The sequence below is a fragment of the Anneissia japonica genome, unplaced genomic scaffold (genome assembly GCF_011630105.1).
Source record: "Anneissia japonica isolate Jap-2015-1 unplaced genomic scaffold, ASM1163010v1 scaffold1405_len252398_cov171, whole genome shotgun sequence".
Lineage (NCBI taxonomy): Eukaryota > Metazoa > Echinodermata > Crinoidea > Comatulida > Comatulidae > Anneissia > Anneissia japonica.
This window is the reverse complement of record NW_022737956.1, coordinates 68,078-89,529: the sequence shown is the minus strand read 5'-3', so window position 1 is coordinate 89,529 and position 21,452 is coordinate 68,078. Positions and strand designations below refer to the sequence as shown.

General features: G+C 34.6%; 1 protein-coding gene across 1 annotated transcript; it reads right to left on the bottom strand.

Annotated features, from left to right (window-relative positions):
• Positions 1 to 6,027: 6,027 nt before the first annotated feature.
• LOC117117484 (paired box protein Pax-7-like) lies at positions 6,028 to 20,443 on the bottom strand. Its single transcript, XM_033261791.1, has 6 exons — positions 20,336 to 20,443; positions 19,914 to 20,005; positions 18,150 to 18,251; positions 12,075 to 12,134; positions 8,140 to 8,438; positions 6,028 to 6,169 (listed from the first exon to the last, which is right to left on the bottom strand). The coding sequence occupies exons 1-6, from the start codon at positions 20,376 to 20,378 to the stop codon at positions 6,028 to 6,030; spliced, it is 738 nt and encodes a 245-aa protein (XP_033117682.1). The 5' UTR covers positions 20,379 to 20,443.
• Between the last annotated feature and the right edge of the window lie 1,009 nt (positions 20,444 to 21,452).

Genomic DNA, 21,452 nt, shown 5'->3' with positions numbered 1-21,452 from the left:
GTTAAAAGACTGCTTTGAAAAGAATTTGCTGATTAACACTATCAGTGACCTATGTTTTAGGCTTAGTAGTAAACCAGTGGAGTCACTATTGAAATTACCAACATACAGAATTATAAGCCCACAAATGTAAGTAATTGCATGAACATTCCATCCCCTATGAAAGTTGGTTGTCACTGTATAAAAGGTCTATTAAACATGGAAAACAAATTATTTCTTTTGTATAAAACATATTTAAAGTTGTATAAATAATTCCATTCCTACAGTATTTTTTTTTTTTTTTTTTTTTTGTGAAGGAAAAAGAAATTCTCTCCATTAAAAAAAAATCATAGACAATTATTTGGTAAGGAAGAGTCAAAACAGTGTTTTGAAAGGCCATTTTTCAATCAGTAATAAATTGATGAATTTGATACCTAAATCATGAATTTTAGTCCTTGGGTGTTAATTTTACCAAATCGTATGTGGTGGTTGACCTATAGGCCTGAAGGTAAAGTAATTTGCTGACCGACTACCAACTCTGATTTCCAAATGCCACTGAGCTTGGGCAACAACAATTTTCGTACTTATGTGTTTTAATATGCCAAACTCTAATGTACACAACAGTCGTCGGCCGACACAGTTTTGTCGAGAACACAAAGCGTTGCAGGCACAACAAATCTTTTTTAATTGTGATGCGTTCAGGCTTCGCTGACAACCAGCAGACGACAACGTCTTGTGTACAGTAGCTATTGCAGGAGCGTAGTTAGATTCGTCGGTCGATGATTGTACGATAGTCACATGACGCAGTGTGTGCCCGGCTTTGGAATTTATAGCAGTGATCATAATAATTATGATTTGTAGATCTATATGTTAATACAGTACTAAATATATAATTATATAATAAGTTGCTACAATAATTATGTTTGTAATAGTGATGTGTACAAAATCTTAACAAAAATAATACTGTACAAATATTTAAGGTGTTTTCTAATGAATATAAAGAATGTATAAAGAATGATAATATTTAGATAATTATTAATGATAATATTTGTAAAATTAAAGTGAAGCCAAGAGTATATAGAACTTATATTGACAGTTTTGCTGTCTTTACAAGCGACTGCTTGGTTCTACCAAAGTAATCATGCTTTCATTCACATTGTATTCAGGTAGGATGAAATCAATCGTTTGTGAAATAACTGTTGGTGGGTATGTTTATTTTTGTATTTATTTCATTTCTATCTGTAGTCGCATAAAAAGTGCTCAGTGTGAACGAAAGCTTTATTATTTTTTAAAGGAAGTTTTTGGTTTTTTTTTTAGTCTGTAAAATGCTGTTTACCACATATCAATTCCTGTATATTTAGGCTAAGAAAGTTACCTATCATTTATCGCAACCTTTACCCTCTACAAACCAGATAAAACATTTTGCAACATATTAATAATCATTAATATGATAATTGGATTCGAAATGTTTAAATATGATGTGTAATATTTTTCTTAAATTGTGATTTGATTTATAACTTTAATCAGAAGCATATGAAAAAAATAGATGCATGTGCCATAGATGCATGTGCCATAGATGCATGTGCCATAGATGCATGTGCCATATCGAATTGTACAGCTTTTCTTCATAATGTATGGCACATTATTATATTATTATTATTATTATTGAGCCATGCATATTGTACTTCAAAACGCATGGCACATTATCACATTCTGCTATGCATCCTATATACCATGGACATACAATCTTATAAATAGGTTGCATGGCGCATTATTGTATTCTGCCACTCATTTTTATACTACAAAATAAATGGCACATTATTTTACTGTTCCATGTATTTTATACAGTACAACAAAATGTATGGTACATTATCGTATCATGTAATGCATTTTATACTGCAAAACGAATGGCACATTATCCTACTGTGTGTTAATAACAAAATGATATATAAGGGTGCTGTGTGGTTTGGGTTTGTTTTATATAAATTTATTCTCTTTTATAGAAAAGCAAAACTTATTCTACAATTTCTGATTAATTTTATATATCATTTTTTGCTTTTTATCATCTTTTGCCTGAGTTTAAAAAAAAATGTGTACGAAGTGTCTACTTTGAACAACGATGTTAAAAGATATCTGCTTAAAAAAATCGGAAATTACTTCAAACGTTTAGTTAAAATTATGAATAGCTCATATTAAAGAATCAAAGAAGTAATTAACCTCCAACCAAACACAGATAAAAAAAAAAAAGTTAGTTTTTGCTGTTTTACAGGGTTTTTTTCTGTCCTGAAATCGATTACACGGTCAACTTAAGGGTGTGCTTTTATGTAAAAGAATACAGAAAATAAATTATTTAACTGTCTGCAAATTGATGGGGACATTTTTTGTACATTCAAATTTTGAATTGTTATGCTAATAATTTAAATATACAAATTAAACAATTAAACTAGACATTAAACATTTCAGTTTGTTTAGGTGACGGTACATCTTTAAGACTTTGATGTAGTTATTATTGCTATACATTACATTACAGGGTCAGCTATTCTTTTTGGTACAAGTTTCTTAACGTCTTTAGTGTTTCCATAATAAATCATTTGTAAAATAAAACATTCGAGTAGCCTTTCTTTCAATCTGCTTTTTTATTTCAAATTGGGAAAGTAGATTAATTGCACATGGCTTTGCTTTCAAATAAAATCTATAAAATACAAGTTTCAGACAAAGAAATATATACGATACAATAGCATTAACAACATTTTTCATCACAGAACACAACAATAATGTTGTTAATATAAACAATTATTGCAACTGACATACATACAGTCCTTAAAAAAAACTGCTTTAGCGTGTGTCTTACATTGCTGATTGAAAAATTGATTATGAATTCGCATAAAATATGTGAATTATTGTTGACATTCAGTGTATAAATATAATTTAAAAGGAATACAACTTTAAGGTACAATATCAGTGAATTTTTCACTTGCTATTTTGTTGATTACAATGAAGAAAGTGACCGAAGCATTTGCTGAAACTTACTATTAGTTAAGCAACTAATTGGCTCAATAAAACATAATTTTTCTACTATACTTATGGAACCAGATGAAATTCTTTGAGAATATTTTGTTGATACCCACACCTAGCTACTCCGAAATGGTCGGTTTTTCTTGTTCATTTTGTTGCCGGGTTGGCTTGAATCCGCCAAATATTGTATACTTTACCTTGCTAATTTTGTATTACTGGATGGATGGATGTATTTGGCATAAACACCAAGGATAACCCACGAGAGTCTAAAGAAGACTTATTTCCAGTGGGTTCCTTCTGGTGGTGATTGGACAGTACACCTGGAGATAATCCCCTACATTTTTCTGAATAGTGTACTTCATTCTTTAACATGCACACGGGACCACGGTTTAAACCTCTTCTCCGGAAGACCGTGCGCTTTCATAGGCCTAACTTATATTTCAGCCCTCCAGCTTAAAACACAAGGAGAGCAGCGATGAGAATTGAACCGGGGACCAAGAGATATTTATGGTTCAACGCATACACAGTGGCTACCACTAGTTTAGCCGACTGAGATAAGCTGCTCAGTATCGGACCAAAACATGTTGAATAATACAAAACATCTACCATTACTAGGTCCCAATTTTCGACTTTTGTTGTTTCTGACACTAATCAAGGAAAAACCTAGTGGTAGTGTTTTCATTGTAGCGGTATATTTCACTATTTGATGGAACCAGTTTTCCACTGAACGATTTTACTTCACAGTGCGATACATCCAGTACGAACCCCCAATGCTGTGTTTCCATAAAATCGCTACACTGTCCTTTCATCATTTTCTATGCAATCGTGACACTGTGTACATCCACGATACAATCGGGAATTGAAGGCTTCCCGGTACAACCTACGTCATCATTCAACGTCACCAAAAGGTGTGTAGCGATTTTATGGGCGGAACCACACCTAATAGGCCTTGTGCTTAATATCTTGCTGTTTTTTAAATATTGTTTACAAAAAAAAAAAAAACACTCTTTTGTCATAGTCTTTCTATGACCTTACGTTTCTGCCAGCAAATTTTTAGATGTTTGTTGTAACGCGTCTGTAAAAAGCGGGGGGTTTTTTTTCGGTCCCAGTGACTGAAAGTTGATGACATGTTGCTCTAATAAATGTGCAATCCCCTTACTTAGTGGGTGGTAGTTACATCTTTTGGTACAAAAAACATGAAAATGTACTTATAACAAATCATGCAGCATCCAGTATCTGGTACCGTACCTGGCTGGATATTATGCCCAGCTAACAATTTCATGTTATAAAATTATAATAACATTCTATAAACTTCGCAGTTTGGTGGTCAAAGCGTTTGGAAGTTTTCGGCCATTTTAAGCTGTTCCGAGTCGCTTTAGGATGAAAATATTTTTTATCTCTTTTTTGGTCCGACAAGCCTTGCCAACGGGAAGGGGTCGTGGCATTTCAAGCGGGATCTTCCGCTAATAATGCCACTGCTTCTGCCATAGACAATGGTTTATATCTGCAGAGATTTTAAAAATCTAGGTTATTTCGGTTAATTTGGAAACCTATTATTACTATAAACACATTAGGCACGATCCCCAATAATAAATACAATTGTACCGTTGTAGAGTATACGTACTGTTAGGCTCATATATTAATGAGTAGAGGCCTACAGTTAGCAAAGTGGTACGCCTATATTTTCAGATTTTTGATTTATGGAATCGTTGATTCTCAACAGCGAAGACACTATACCAGAGGAAATGTGGCATAAGCTTTGTTTCCATAAAATCGTCACTGTTGCGACACGTAGCGACAGAGAAGGCTGCCAGATTTGACCGACCAATCAGCGTCGCCAAGTGTCGGCGATAGCGTGAAGAGATTCTATAGATATTTTAAAATTGTCAGTGTTAGTCGCTACAGTGACACAGACCTAAGCCCTACACAGAACGAAGTTTAAGGAAATAATATATCTACATTACTTTCTGTACTGTTTAATTTTTCTCGGCTCATTGCCATGTCTGTCCATTAAGACCATTAATTGTTCGATATTTTTTCTAAGAGAACTTCCTCATCTGCTTCCCCCATCCATACCAATATTTTTCGTGAGTATTCCTTTTGTTTATGTAATGCTGTGTATGTCAAACTTGACAAGAGTAGTTTACTTGATAGGGTATGTTGTAGCTCGTAATGACACTGTCACTATAGAAACTTAAATGCGTGAGCGAAGGCTGATGGTTCATGTTAGCCTGTGAAGTACTGTCAATCTGATTTTATCATACAATAATAAAATATAGAGCATTATGAAGGAAACGACTAAATATGTAGGGAACTACTTGTGAGATTTGCAGGCAATTAGTGTCACTTTACTAATAAGAAAACACGTCTAATATTAATAAGCCGGTTCGCAGCTGTTGAGCACCTTTTACAACAGCGAAACTAGTTCAGCGGCGCATGCGTAATACTAGTTCCATTGATGCAGGCTTATGGTACGCAATTTGCGCACTTAACACGCCTTAGAGTTACTCAACATTAGGCCAAAACGCGTACGTTCATACACACATAATGTAACATTTTTATATAAATATAATTAAACACGTTGAATATCTTGTTACTTTTCTGAGGCATTATACAACTGTAATGTTATGTGAACATTCAGGATTTAACATTAGTAGGGTCTAAGTGTATATCCACCTTGCCCCACCGTTGGATACTGGACAACTTTTTTGGCACCTGTTATGCCCTGAAATATATGCTTCCAGCCTGTAGAGCCGCCACTCCCACCCCTTCAAACAGTAGCCACAAGGTTTAAAGTTAGCATAGGATAGAGTCTATAGCCAACTCAACCCCACCTTGGTTGGAAATTATGGTACCTCTGGATGCCCGAATATAGCATGCGGCCTCTAGCCCTCCTCTTTTTCCTATATATATATATATATATATATATATACATTGCCATACAAGGTGTTTATTGTAACATGATTTATTGAAAAGGAGAGCCTGTCTCTGTGTTTATAATGCTTAAGATCAGGGCGTATCCACGCCTTAAGGCATCTATTTACACATGAATAAACAACAGAAATATGATAGCGTACCGGTACCTTTTCTAGCTGCATACGTCATCAACTGTGTTGCATAAGGCGTGGCGACAAGAGGATGGAGGCCATTTAGCCAACTTAACGGTCGAAAACCAGTTCTATGAACAAAAATGGATGGATGTTAAATAATGCCCTGATGTTTCTGGTATAATCTAGAAATCCTTTAGAAATTAAACAATTTATGCAATTAAAAGAATCAAATAAGTTACCCTTTCCAGGGAAAAACAAATCGAAGTTGTCTTTGTATTTAGTAAATAATATTATTGGACCCGAATTGTTTTAATATTGAATAATATAATACTATCATGTGAGCTTGCATATTTAATTTGGCATTATGCAATACATATAACTGAAATATACATATTATTACAATTTATTTCAAAATACCTCAAAATATGAAGTATACATAATACAAGTACCAGAAACACATCGAGATAATAGACCATACCATACCATACCACACCACACCATACCACCATACCATACCATAGGTCGTTGGGATTATTTCGGTAGCAAGAATATGAGTCGTATGCAAGGTACGTCCAGATACTGTCGACTTTGTATTAAGAACGACTAGTTAAATGCTTATATGGGAAAGTCGAGAAACCAAGGAATAATATTAATCAAACATCTCCTGAAAATACTTTCTTTTAGATTTATATATTTTCTTCAAATGTGTGCTGTAGCCTAGTGATGAGAACTGTAGTTCGAATTCAGTCATGACATACATTTATTCCACATATTGTGCTTTAAGTCTTGCTGGTTATGAAGAAATTAAAAAAAGATATTGTGTCTTTAGTATCAAATGTTTAAAAAATATTTCCAGGAAAGCAATGTTTCATAACCATCTACATTGAATAGGAAGTAATGCTAGTGATAGTATTGTGTTGAACCCACGTGCGTGATAAGACATATTTAGATTATAAATAGTCTAACACTTCAATCAGTGTGGGATATTACTTTGCAATAATTAAGAGACAACAGTCTTGCATTAACACTCTCAAGAAATCCTGTCAATTCTGGTCGATAATGTAACTCAGACCTACTTATCTTAGTAACATTCATGTTTTGCGACTTCTTGTATTAGCATACGAAAAAAAATCTCTCAAAAACATTTTTCCCACCCCCGTGCTGAACGTGCACTGGCTTGAAGAATTCAGTTAAATTTTTTTAAGCTGTTTGTGCCATCACGGGCCAATATCTGCTTGAATTACAACCGGCACACATAAATCACACAAAATTATAGCATATTAAATTAGAATAATATAAAATAAATGACAGCAGCACTTTTGAGACTAACAATATAGAAATTATTCTCTAGCTTTCGTCCACACAGTGGACTTCTTCATGAGACTGTACAAACGGGATAAGAAACAACTATAATATACAACAGTGCTAGACCTCCATTTCTGTTGTATATTATAGTTGTTTCCTATCCCGTTTGTACAGTCTGCTGATGAAGTAGTTGGGTAGAATGAAGGAAAAAAACGAGTGAATTGGTTGGAATGGGCAAGAAAGCATTTGAGTCATGAAAAATACATAGACGGCAGTGGGTGGTATGTAAAAGAAAAGTGCAGATGGATATCATCTTGGACTACCCACGACTCAGGAAAACATAGTATTAAAGATGGATTTTGATAGTGGGACGGATAAGTAGCGTGTGTGGTGTGGTGTTGACAGACAAGAGTTGAGAAAAAAGGTGTTCAATTTGACGTAGATGAAAAGAATCATAAGCTAATAAGCACGAAGCCAACGGTGCAGCATGCATATTTCATTTTTTTTTAAAGGGTTAAGATACGGTAGTGTTTTAAACATTGAACTATAAGAAATAATTTAATGCAAGATTTGTAGACTTTGATAACCCGGTGGTGCCATTTGAGATCGTTATTATGGAAATCCTAATGTATTTGATAGAGTCCAAAGTTTCTCTTTTGGTGGATAAAAATGGAAATGAAAGTGGGTTCAAGAAAGAATTCGCTAAGAAATAATCATTATTTTACATTTGTGAGTGACCAAGAGTCTACCGTTTAGTGAACCAGGCTCATAATTAGTTGATAATGCTACTTACTTATCAAAGGACATTGCTCCACCTAACATTACCGGTCGACTTAGGTAAGTTGACATTCTGTCAATACCATCTTTAGTGAGTGCAAGACCTCCGTCATCAGTAACATCTCCCCTGAGAGCCTCCTTTTCTTCATTTTCTGGGCATAAATTATTGTTCACTGATGTCGATTCTGGTTGGGAGACTAAAGCAATAGCGCCTCCGTTCAATGTTTCACTTGACGAGTTGGCAGGGTCCACTTTCTTTTCTTGTTTTATTCGCTCATGTTTTCGCCATTTCGCCCGTCTATTCTGAAACCACACCTGCAATACATCAATTTAAAAAAAAAAAATCGGTTGTCAGTTCATACATACTTGAATGCTTGACCGGAGAATTTGATTTTGGTTTATAATTGATTTTTATATTTCAATCTGTTTTCCTTTTATCTCATTTTCCAAACGTTCCAGAAAACAAGAAGAAAACAATGACAAATTATTTAAACAATACCTTTAAAACCCTATTCTGTAGAAGAAAATTTAGAGAGAACAGTACACCAACTTGGCCTCATAGCACAGTTGGTGGAACAACCGAACGGTGATAGAAGGACCTTGAGTTCGAACCAAATACATTTTTTCTCAAAGAAGTATTTATCACTGATTGAGCATTTTGCTTGAATGCTTGCCAGTCACCCACCGCTTACCCATTATTCAGCCATGGGAAATTTGTTCAAAACTCCAAAAGAGCGGACATAACCAAAGTGGACTAAACGTAAATACCAGACCTATTACTCAGATATTCTAAACACATCATTCCAGGAAGGAATAGTACCACACCGGTAAAAACGGAACATTGTCCTACCGTTAAGATTTAAAAGTCTGGAAACCGATGTCATTAACTGAATATTTCGCTAAAGAGACTGAATTCGCATTGCTGACTTTTTAATCGACAATTTTACTGATAATCAGTTCGGTAACCGCAAAAGAAGATCAGCACATCTTATTCTTAAGTATACTGCTATACCAGAATCTCTCTCATATTATTGTAACAGACTTTTCATTGAATAATTCATAATATATCGCGATCCCAGTTACAAAATGTACACCTTGCATGCGTAGGTTTTAATCTATTCTTTTATGAATACTGTAATGGTTTATTGAGACTTTTACGTATTCCCCATGTAATATTTTAATGTTCTTTTATTACATTGTTACTTTACCATCTTTATGAGAATATTGTATTATTTAACTTATTTCTGCCATTGCAATTGTAAATAAATTCTAGTCATTTCATTATAGGATTCAATGTCTTGTGGCATTCGGTATTTATATCATTTAAAGAAAAATGTTTACTTGCGTCATTATTCATGTAATTCACTTCCACTTCCTTTATTTTTTGTTCCATTCATTTTATTCCATTACACGCCTCTACCTAATACAATATTTTCATTCGTTGAATGAAGACGGATTGTTCTATTTGAAGAGAGGTGGCCTCAGTTTAATGGGTTTTTTAAATATTCAATATCAAACGTCAATAACTTATTTTAGGTGTATTTACTAAACAAACTATGTTTATTGTTATGCAATAAAAAGAATATTTTCATGAGTGGAATGGACTATTCCGACTAACTCTGCTCTCCACCTTGTTAAATGGAACAGTCCATGTTTCCACTCATAAGAATACTATATATACTTTATAGGCCTATATATGCCAATATATATATGTATATATACTGTCTCTTATATATATAGGAAATAAGACGCAAAAACTTAGGTATACATTTACCGTAAAAATTATTTGAAACGAACACAGCAATTTCGGGCTTCGCTCTTCTTATAATATGATATTTTAGAGCTATGCAAACATTACCGCAATACGTTTCAGATTATTTTGTTGCATGTTGTTCTAACGTAAAACGTGATACGGTACGTATCCTGTATGTTTTGCAGCTATATACTGTGGTTGGAATACGGTAGCCTTGTGTGGTACAAATTCAAAAGAAATGCAATAAAGCAGTTAGAGTTGAAAAGAAGGTGGTGTGATTTCAAACTACTTGATCCCGGGGCCACATTCTGCGTGTTCTGCTAAGTCGGCAACCTTCAAAAGGCCAATGATAGAATGTTCCAATTCCACTAACTGAAACGTTTATATTACACGACTTGTATTACTGACTTATGTATCGTATCATATCCACGGTATTTTGTTTTAATAAGACATTTTAGACAATTTTACATCGCCGTAAGCATGATCTGAATGGTTGCGACCTACTTCCATTAATAGTCTTAAATATATTTTCATTTATTAAATCTAGCCTTGTCATAGTAACTCGATCTTTTTCAAAATAATTCTCTAGAATTAGAATTGCGGATCATAAATAGCATACCTAATTGACGAAGTAGTTGATTTCTGCGCACTTGTCTTCAGTCCGTCCGCAGGTTCCATCGGGTTTGGTAATGTTGATAGTCATATATGTACCGTTGTTGGATGAGTATCCAAATCAAATCCATAAATACGAATTAGTTTTGAGTTTTAACAGATATTACAAGAAGTAGTACGAGAAACAATATATATGTAGGGTGGAACCGAATCTTTGAGGACAATTGTGAATCTATGTTACACATGAATTCAACGTCTCAGTGTATACTGTGTATGGATAAGATAAAGGCAGCATATTGGGGCCTATAGGATGTGAAATTTTACAGTAATTAAGCAATGCATTTCTAGTAAAAGCGTTTTTTTTTTTGCAATTTAGCATGATATGTGCTCAGTAAATAGACAATAAAATGTTTTGCAATTGCACCGTCAAACACGATTGGCGTGTTGTATTGTCATTAAAATGGGTGGTCTGTCATTTATGATCCATTATTTCTCTACGGGTAAACTGGCGGTCCGCGAATGCAAATATGTAGGGAACCACTGCTCTACAGTATGAGCAATTCTATCTCTAAAGCTCAGGGACACCGAGTGAAGAGCTGATCAATCAGGACCCTCTACGTATTGAACCATTTCAGTTGTCATCGTCTACAGCTTATCATTATTAGGCAGAATGTGTTCTTCGTGAAGAGCATTTCAAATTAATTTTATTATTGAAAAGAAAAGAATTTTATAGATTAAACCATCCAACCTAAGTGAAACAATATAACAAGTCATTGTATTTTGCAATGTTTGGTGTCATTTTTGTAAGGCGGTAGATTCGAAATCTTCTAATACCGCTTTAAATGTGTATTTCTAAACTGTTATAGAAATATTGCATTAATTATGTTATTTCTTATAAATTTCATTTTGGTAACTTTAACCTCTAAAGTAGACTATGGTTATGGTTATCATTTTAATTTTATAGAGCCAATCAAATTCTACATTTGCTTCACGCACAGGTCAACGCTGCAAACGCACACACTTATTCTCACCCATTCTTTTACCAGATAACCAACTAAAGTACAACATTATTCAGACCAAAATTATATACAAATGTCATTTCTGTTTTTAATTTGAAACCAATTATGACCTGTGCGGTTGCAGAATAATCATTTCAAAGTGAAGTTGTTGACTCTCACCATCAGTACAACCTGATTGAAAAGAACACAGAAATTATCCTTTTGGCAAATAAGGTGAGTGACGTCAAATAGAAATATTATAAGGGAGCTTTTGATTGCACGACGACGGTAGGACGTACGGTAGTGCGTAATGACTTCAGTAAAAGTCATCTGCGCATGCGAGAACGTTAAGTTCACCTCATCGAGTAGATTCTGAAACGCAATTTGGCCAAATCTACGTATGCAGAGAACGTAGGACTCCAGGTAGGACGGTCACGCATGAGTGATTCCGTTCTAGCGTTGCGTTGTCGCACAAATCGAAAGCTTCCTATTAAGAAACGTGGAGGCTTTACACCCTGACCTCTGATGATTAGTGTACAAAATTTAATACAAACTTGTAAAGTATCATTGTTATATAATTTTACGTACAATCGTTGATCGCTCCGGATCTGTTTGCTTTTCTTCCTTCTTCTTAACTTTTTTGTAGACCTCAATAAACGATAAAATAATTGTAACATTATTTACTTATTGCTTTATTTAAATATTATTAAATATAAACTTTACTGATTGTTTCCTCTATATTTGTATTTTTAATTTAATACTTAAACAATTATAATTATTAAATTAAGCTCTAAATGTAAATTTACGTAGATTGGATTAATACAAAATGAACATAGTAATCCTTATCTATTCATCTCATTAATAGGAATAACATTTTTCAATCTTCTAATCAATTTTATTTAGCCTGAGTTAGCTTTCACCTAGGCGAACATTGCTAAAAAGGTACACTTTCTCCATCTAAAGGCTTCTTCTAAGAATGGAATGACCTGTTACAAGCACGAACTCCTGTACACCAAACCCAGTACCGTTACAATTTTTAGTCGTACGGGAAATCCACTCATGAGCAACTGGACTAGTGTGAGAGATTTGAAAGATAACGGTAAGAATTATGAGCAAAGCAGTATGAAAGGATCGATTAAATATACCTTTTCTAATAATTAAAATCACAGCAGAGTGGATTTAAAATGAGAAAGCGACATATCAATTGGCCTACTAATCTATTTCAAATTTAAAAGAAATTGGAAAAAATCTTGAGGGTAAGTTGGTTCTGGTCTTAATAATAATAATAATAATAATTCCACTATCAGTAATGTATAAAAATAGGTTTAATTTATTAAAATGGTAAACATGAATGGTAAAACTTAAGGGAAAATCTAGTTTGGAATTATGGGCCCTAGCTCAGTTAGTGTAATTGAACGGTTGGTCTTGGGGAATGTACGGTACATTAAAAACCCGTTTATCATTTTGTTAATAAAGTTAATTTTATCTTAATATTGCTTACACTGTGCACTGTCCTACGGTTAAATCATGCAAATTGTCCTGCGCTTCCTAAGTGGATTTAGGCGTTATAGGCCCGTTTGTCACTGGTCGATATCATTAGGATTTACATCATGCTTTGCGTAGTAACGATTAGTGAAATCCACTAGATTACTCTAACTTTAAAAGGGGTATTTATTGGGTTCTTCCATTAACTTTAATTGCAAAAATATTGTCGGAATGCACTATTCTTACACAAGAGAATATATTATGAAATGACTGTTCTGTTCTGTTCCTGTCTAAGTCTTATTACGTGGAGTTCTCTGTCTCTTATACACATCTAGATGTGTATAAGAGACAGGTGTATGTGTGTGCGAGTGTGTAAATAGATGCCCCAACTGGGATTTAAACCAGGAGTACTATGTTGTTTACGCAGACGCTTAAGCAAAATATGGGCGACTGGGACTTCGTTGGAATTCTCGTGCGATTTAAAACAATAAATGTTAAACTTTTTTTTTCACGTGGGTGATGGAGCACGCACTCCGAATAACAGTAATCAATAGATAGGATAAGACGGGATCTTCAAAAGATCCTTTTTAAATAAATCATGGTATTATAACATAAATAGACAAACTTTAACCAGCCTTATTGTAGTGATATTAGTAATATCTGCGAGCCTAAAAACATTGCCCCAGCAGGGACTCAAACCCGGGACCTTGCAGAAGGACCCTGGTTTCACACTCGTAAAAATGTCCATTAACGTTCAATCGGTGGGTACCTTAGACAGTAGTTTGGAAACTCCTAAATAATGATATTAATCATATTCTAACTAAGCAAAATTATAAATTGGTGAGATAGCTGCAGAACGGTGTGTTATAGTACTAGTTTTCATATTAATAATAATTCTTCATATTTTAGGCAGCACTAGTGTCCACCATTAAGCTTTTGCCTGCACCATTTTTGCTTGAAAATGAACGGAGAAAAAAAAGACCCAGTCATGGCGGCTGGGTCCGAGTAGCGCGAGCCCAGAGGGGATACTAAGGCAAATCCACGCTTCGGTGTTTCTCAAGTGTTAAGACGTATTTTGATTGTGTTTTACATGTTCTACTCCTTAAGAAGCACTGCTCGGCTGATTTGGGGCAAAAATGAAAAATGCTGATAAATATCCCAGGGCTTCCTAAAATCAGTTCCCCTGGCTTTATGCATAAGCAGTTAAATATAACTATAGAGCGTAAGTTGGGTACGACGATAAAAAATCATAAAACGAGGTTCATATCGCGGCCAACGAATACATCTTCATTCTGTGAGCACTTGGCTTGGCAACTTATCCAATATTTTATATTTATTTTTGGTTTTTTAATAGGGATTTTGATTTCCAGAATAAAGGTTGTTTGATTGATGGCATTCTGAGCGAATCGTTTTGTGCGTCTCCTCCTCACGTTGCGTTCTCTGTGAATCGCCGTCGGCGGGGTGTGTGCCCAGTTCTTGCTGTAGGCCTAATTTCCGATATGTACGAATTGCGATGATGGAACTTGTTGTATTAGGCTCTAAAACAATTGGCCCTAAGGATGTAGTGTCCTATGCTAAATTTTTTTTAAATCATAAAAATATTTTTTTTAATTAACTTGCCCATTGTGAAGTAACAATAAAAGTTGTCTACCCATCAGTTTACAGCGAAAAATAATAGAAACACTTCCAGTTACTGGAAATGTTTTATTATTTTTATTATAATTTGTTGGTTTAAAAATCAGGGTACACATTTTTTAAATTCAATAATTTCTATGCACATTTGTATCTTATTGCAAAATGAGCAAGTTTATTTCAAACATATTTTTTTATGATTTTTCGACATTAGCAAGGGACAATACATCTTTAAATTCTAAAATGAATGTAAATTGTGTCCATTGTGGGCGGGTGGGGATGTTGTGCCAAAGTTCTTAGACTGCACATGAAAGACGTAGTGGTTGGTGATAGATAGCACTCACATTATATCAGGTCAATTTGACAGATGCCGCCCGTTATTCTTCTGGCTGGCAAACTTATTATCAGCGACTGAACAAACTTGTTAATTCAATTGATCTTTTGCTGTTTGTAAGAATTACTCACGTGTTTTGACTTATTGCTTCTACACTAATCATTATACATAATTATGTATTTAATTTCATAATGACTGGGTTCCTATGCTCCAATGCCACTTTAAAGTTTAATTTACACTTCCCGAAAAAAAATTAAGACCACATTTTGTGAAACAATTAGCAAACCTAAAACATCAGAGGGCCTTGTCTTTTGGAATTAAAATAATGATTTAGTAGGGTTAGTCGCTTAGGCTATCCAGTGAAATGAATTACTTAAAATGCTTCAAATGTGCTTCAAACGAAGGCACAATTTTTTATTGAATATTATGAAAATCGTATACACAAAAAAAATGTCACTGTAAGTCCAGAAAATATCTGCCCACTGATTTCTGCTCGTTAAGATTACAGTATATTTATGTAGTTATTACTCATTAATATTATATTCTGCTTTGTGCATCGACTTGTGTCGATCGCCTCCGTGCAAAAGTATCACAGTGACATCTAGCACAGCCAGATGCACGATTAATAATTATATGTGTAGGCAATTAAGTTATTATCATTATTAGTCAAATGAAATACAGAGGCGGCAGCAAATAAAGAAAAGATTGAAATATCTACGTTAAAATGACATTTCAATAAGCGCATAATGTGCTATTGTCAATCAGTTTGTATATTGTTATTATGCCAATGTTGGAACAAGATTAAAAGTCGATATGATCCACCAATGTATTATCATCAAGCACTAGGATATATTGCGGCATTATCTGAGTGGTATTGGCAACGATTAAGGAAATTGATAACACTGAAATAACTATAATACTAATACCATTAATTTCTTGTTAGCAGCAAGGGCGTGTCACATATCACGATGGCAACGCCGGTCACGCGGTTGTTTCTATGGCGATGTCACTCACATTGTGGGTGTTTTCCTAGCAGCCAAATCATGACAAACAACACACACATTTACCATTACCGTAATTAACTAATCAAATTACAACATTATTTTCCGGACAACCTATGTCTAATAATTTTAAGAGACCAATTGCTGCAAATAATAAATGGATCTCCAATTTGTTGCACTCAAAATCTCAATTTAATGAGGATTATCTAATTGCGTAATTAATCTAATATCCTCAATTATATAGTCGGGTTATTTAATCTATCATTCTGTACTAGCGTTAGCGAAGTTAGTTTAAGGAAAACTGAGTTAATGTAATTTGGACATGTGTAGGAGAAATACCGTAGATATTACATTCTTGGCTCAGACGGATAACAATTTACAATTTTGAACTCACGAATAATTTTCTAATGTTAAAATAAGATTACGTACTCGGAAGGATAGTGTTAACTTGTTTTAATTTATTTAAGACGAGTTCAAATTTGCCAGTCATACATATTGGACAAACAAAACATTTTTTTTTTCAATTGATACCGGTAAGTTTGTTAAGTGCTGCAACGCTACGAGGATAAGGGATTGGTTCGAGAGGGGTATTTACAAGGGCTATATTATCACCGAGGTTATTACGCAAACTACGGCCGATTAAAACAGCCTTTAGCTCATATCTATAGATAGATATACATTTTGGACTTTACATACCATACGTTTATAAACCTAATAATAATGTATACTGATAAAATGCGTTTGTAAACTTTATAATGATGTTTACCGGTATAGATTTGATATACAGTAATTCATTGGAGTTACAAGACAAATCGCTTCGACTTTATTCGGAAGATGCATATGAGGTATATGCGGCAGGCCTACATTATGAGTTACCATCAAAATTGTATATCTGATTTTATATGTTATAAGTACCTAGTTTCAAATGTTGTTTCATTCGTTAGCTATTATGCGAATTAAATTTAATATGAATTAAAAGCGGCATTTCTTCTCTTAATGTCGAAACGCAGTCGAACTTACATCAACGTGAACTTGTAACCTCGATTGGAGTTGTGAAAATTAATGGACTAATAATAATAAAAGCAATCGTCATTACTCTAATATTGGCGGACCATACATCGTTAGGTTTATGATGATAGATCGCGAAAATAAAAGTGTTTGATGTCGTTACGGTACTGAAGATGATAATGGGAAAGTTATTGAAATAATGAAGTAATTAATCATATTATGAAATAGCGTTAATTAGCTACATCGTGTCGTGGTGCCTTCTGTCCAAATAATTTCAGGGTGATTTAGTTGTTGTCATTTGTAATAGTCTGCAGAGAAGTAAATCCATCATTTCTTTATTGATTTACTGTATTTTAAAGGCATACTACCTTAAAATGTTAAACAAAGGGAAGCGTATAAATCAGATCATAAGAAGTATGGTGGTTAAGTAATCGCCATACCCACATCTCTTAAGTCTTATTACGTGGAGTTCTTGAGTGACAGTACGCTTTTTATGGTGTAAACTGATGCGTACCTAAAAATGAGGATAGCAAATAGCCCTAATTTATTTATTTATTTTACATTTCATATAACAGAAAAATACAAAATTCACAATGGACTTATTTGTGGTTTTGGAAAAAAAAAACCGTCTTCTAGGATGGAGTATAGGAATCCACTGCCTCTAAGTGAAGCGCCTTAATCATTAGTTCGGTAACGAATACGAATACGTCATCATGATCGTCATTCGTGCCTGAAACATTCTCGACAGTATGCTGTACGAGCTGCATATGATCCTTGATTCATGCAAAAAACATTAATCGCCTACGTTGTGAAAGATATGCTACCGTAGGAGAAGAGTAACAATTTGATGACGTCTCCGTATTCGTTATCGTTTCTGTAAGCTTGCGAAAACTCCCTATTAGGCCTATTGACTGACTCTTGAATGAACAAAACACTTTTATCACTGTAAGACATAAAGTAGCATGCCTATACAAATGTAGGCCTATAATGTATTCGTGTGGACATAATTGGTATAGAAACACTAATATATTAATATGTTTAGCGTATTACAGTATCTCGAAGGGGAGACTTAATCAGATAAGACCAATTAAAGTATAATATGAATATAATATATTTTAATCTTGGAATTTTAAACATAACTCTTGGGGAAAAACAAGAATACAATTAGTAAATAAATGAACACATTTTTGACGTGAAACTTACCTGAACTCTGGCTTCTGTGAGATTAATGCGCATGGCCAGGTCCTCGCGTGTGAACACATCCGGGTAGTGAGTTTTAGCGAAAGCACTCTCCAGCTCCTCTAGCTACACAAACACACACAATAAATCATTAATTAATTGCTTGTCTGTTTTAATTACACAAAATACTTTTAATATGTTATTAAACGTGATCTGAAAAACACCTCCATCCTCGATGTATATATTTATGTGGCCTATCAATATAGGCCTAGATAAAAATAACAATTTATCATCTATGTAGATTTTTCACTGATGACAATGAAGAGATTACGAGCACTATTCAAAAACTTATTATAAAATTAATTTTATTGATTATGTGAAGATAAGGATAATGGTATGATAATGAAGATGAACGATATTGACAAGATGATAAAATTGGTATTTGGACAAACGATGCTAATGGCAATAAGACCAATTAGGTCTACACAAAGTTTAATTATGATGTTAATTATACTACTGACATTGGTGGCAATAAACATGACATTAAAGATGACAATGGTCTATCTATAGCTAAACTGAGACTCATGGAGAATTGACAATGATGGTGACACGATGTCAATGACAGTGACAATGTGGTAATGGTAAAGATGTAGCACTGGAAATATTAGCACAGGTAATGAAAAATACAGTGATAAAAAAAATGATTAACATTGTTTTCTGGTAGTCACCCTATCAGGTATTGTTGATTCGAATGTACTGTTATGTGTGTGAAAGTACAATGACACGACTAGAACCAGACTAAAGGCCAACTCGCGTCGTAAAATATTAAACATGTTTAATATTTCTCACGACTGCTCAAGACTGTCCCCAACGATGAATCGCGTCGGGCTGCGTCGTACGACGCTGTCTGAGTTGGCCTTTACAGAACTTCAAGTTAAGAGAACATGTTGCATACCGGCACTGTGTATCTCGTCAGTCTATGTATCATTGACCAGAAAAAAAAAAACTTTTATACTTAATGGGACTAAATGTATTAGAACCCTATATAAATACTTAGGCCTACTGTATGAAGATAGCGATGGTGACACTGTAAAAAATGACAATGGTGGTGACAATGCATTTACTGACAAAGATGTTTAGTAACTATGTGAAAGTGACATTAAAATACAGTTAAATAACATAATGGTTGTGACAATGATGGTGACATTTTAGGTTACTTTACTGCATTTATGACACATAAGTAACACTGAAAGTGACCATGTGATAGTGCCAATACTATAATGGCAAAACGGTACGACTGTCAAGATGAAAGTGAAGATGACAATGTAGACTTGACAGTTATGACGATTGCACTGTATGACGATATCGACTCATAGTTCTCACTGTGGTGACGACAAATATGGTTGCATTATGTAGATGACATTGGCAGTAACAACATTGACACTGTAAAAAGTAAGTTATACGGTAGAGATGATAGGCCTAATGGTGTAACATGAAAGGCGGTTGTGACTGGTTTTGAAGATACCCATGATAGAGAATGTAAGGAAGATTATATTTTTAACAATGTAAGAGATGGCAAAGACAGATAATTAGAGAGGGTCATGATGTGTGACTGTGGTCACACATCTATAATTAGTATAGACAAGATGGTAATACTGTAGGGTGGGGCTTAATAATGACATTGGAGTGGAAAACGATGTGGTTGAAGACAATCAGGGTGTCACTGCAGGGGATAACGTTGGTTTTAAGGTGCCATTAAACACAAAAGTTTAAATACTGTATAAATACCTGTTGCATTGTAAATGTTGTTCTGTTGCGACGCTGCTTCCTCCTGTTGAAATTCTCGTCAAAATCGGCACTACCAGGGTTCATATCACTATCTTAATACACAGAAAAGGATAAATAAGAAACATATATCAGTAGTAGTTAGTGCAGTAGTAATAGCAGCAGCAGCAGTAGCAGTACGTAGTAGTGGTAGTAGCAGCAGTAGTAGCAGTACTAGTAGTGGTGGTGGTGGCAGCGGTGGTGGTGGTGAAAGTGTACTGGAAGTAGCATTAACAGCAGCTGTAGAGTAGTAGTAGGATTAGCAGCAGCAACAGAATTAGTTATCAGACTGGTAACATATTTAAGTAAAAAATGTAGCAGTTTACACAAATTGTGTTAAAACTATCTGTAGTCCTATAATGAAAAGTTGACAGAAAGTAACGCACCACAGTCACGCATGAAACGAGCATTGTTGAAGAAACACTGCATTTGATATTGATGAGAATAGCCCTGCGCGTCACTGGCTCATCAACAACGTTCAAGCAGAGAGGTGGTTCAAGGAAAAATACATTGCAAAAACACTTCACTAGAGAGTCTCGCGTAATCAACACTAATCGGATTGCCTTATTAAATAATGCATAACTAATGGCTCATTAGAATGCTTCTTATCAAATTAGAGAGGTTTCCAGCTTTTTGGAAATTATTTATAGCCCAACATTCACCATGAACTTATTTGTTTTTAGCTTTTCATTTCTTTTTATTCTTCCATATTTTGTCAATAGGCATATAGCCTTTCAATCACTTATTAGATATCTCGAACATAGACATGTAGATATACAGCAGGCTTACGGTATAATAATGTGTAGAAACGCGTCGAACATTATGCTACATGTTGAGCCTATACGTATAGTGTTGGATGTTCTAACGTTCTTTCTCAGTTTAATGTGCCCAAACATTAGGCCTGTGCAATATGCGAAAATATTTTGAATATCAAGATACGGGAAATGGAAAACAATGCATTAATATAATTTTTAGGCTGTAAGGTGATCGTGGGCATGCTGGCCACGATATAACAAGAAAACCTCGGCAATGTCGATGATTTGCCGTGACCGACGTAGCTTCTTAAGCATGTGCCCCTTTAGAGAATTGGTTTTCAATTTGCTTGGACGTGAAACGAGGCGTCCATAATGCAAGTAAAGCACGGCTGGATAAGCATACTGACTCAAGGTGAGAAAACTCGGCTATAATTGAAACACATTGCTGATTATTATAGATGAGAATTGACTGGAAATTATCCAAACTCTTCGTAGTCCAATTCATTATCCATACCCGTAATTGCATTACCAATGGTGCGTTTATAATAATCGGTGTTTCTCGATAATTTGGAGGAAATTGATGGGGAGTTGTCGGTGAGAACGTCGTCATAAAACACTTGAACATGAACTTATCCAAGCTAGATTATGTTGCAAATAGATTTGAAAGTAGCTATCAACTTCATCAAATTGTTTTAAGGCCCTATAGTAAAATACAGTGATCACCAGATCTACAACTACCACACCTTCA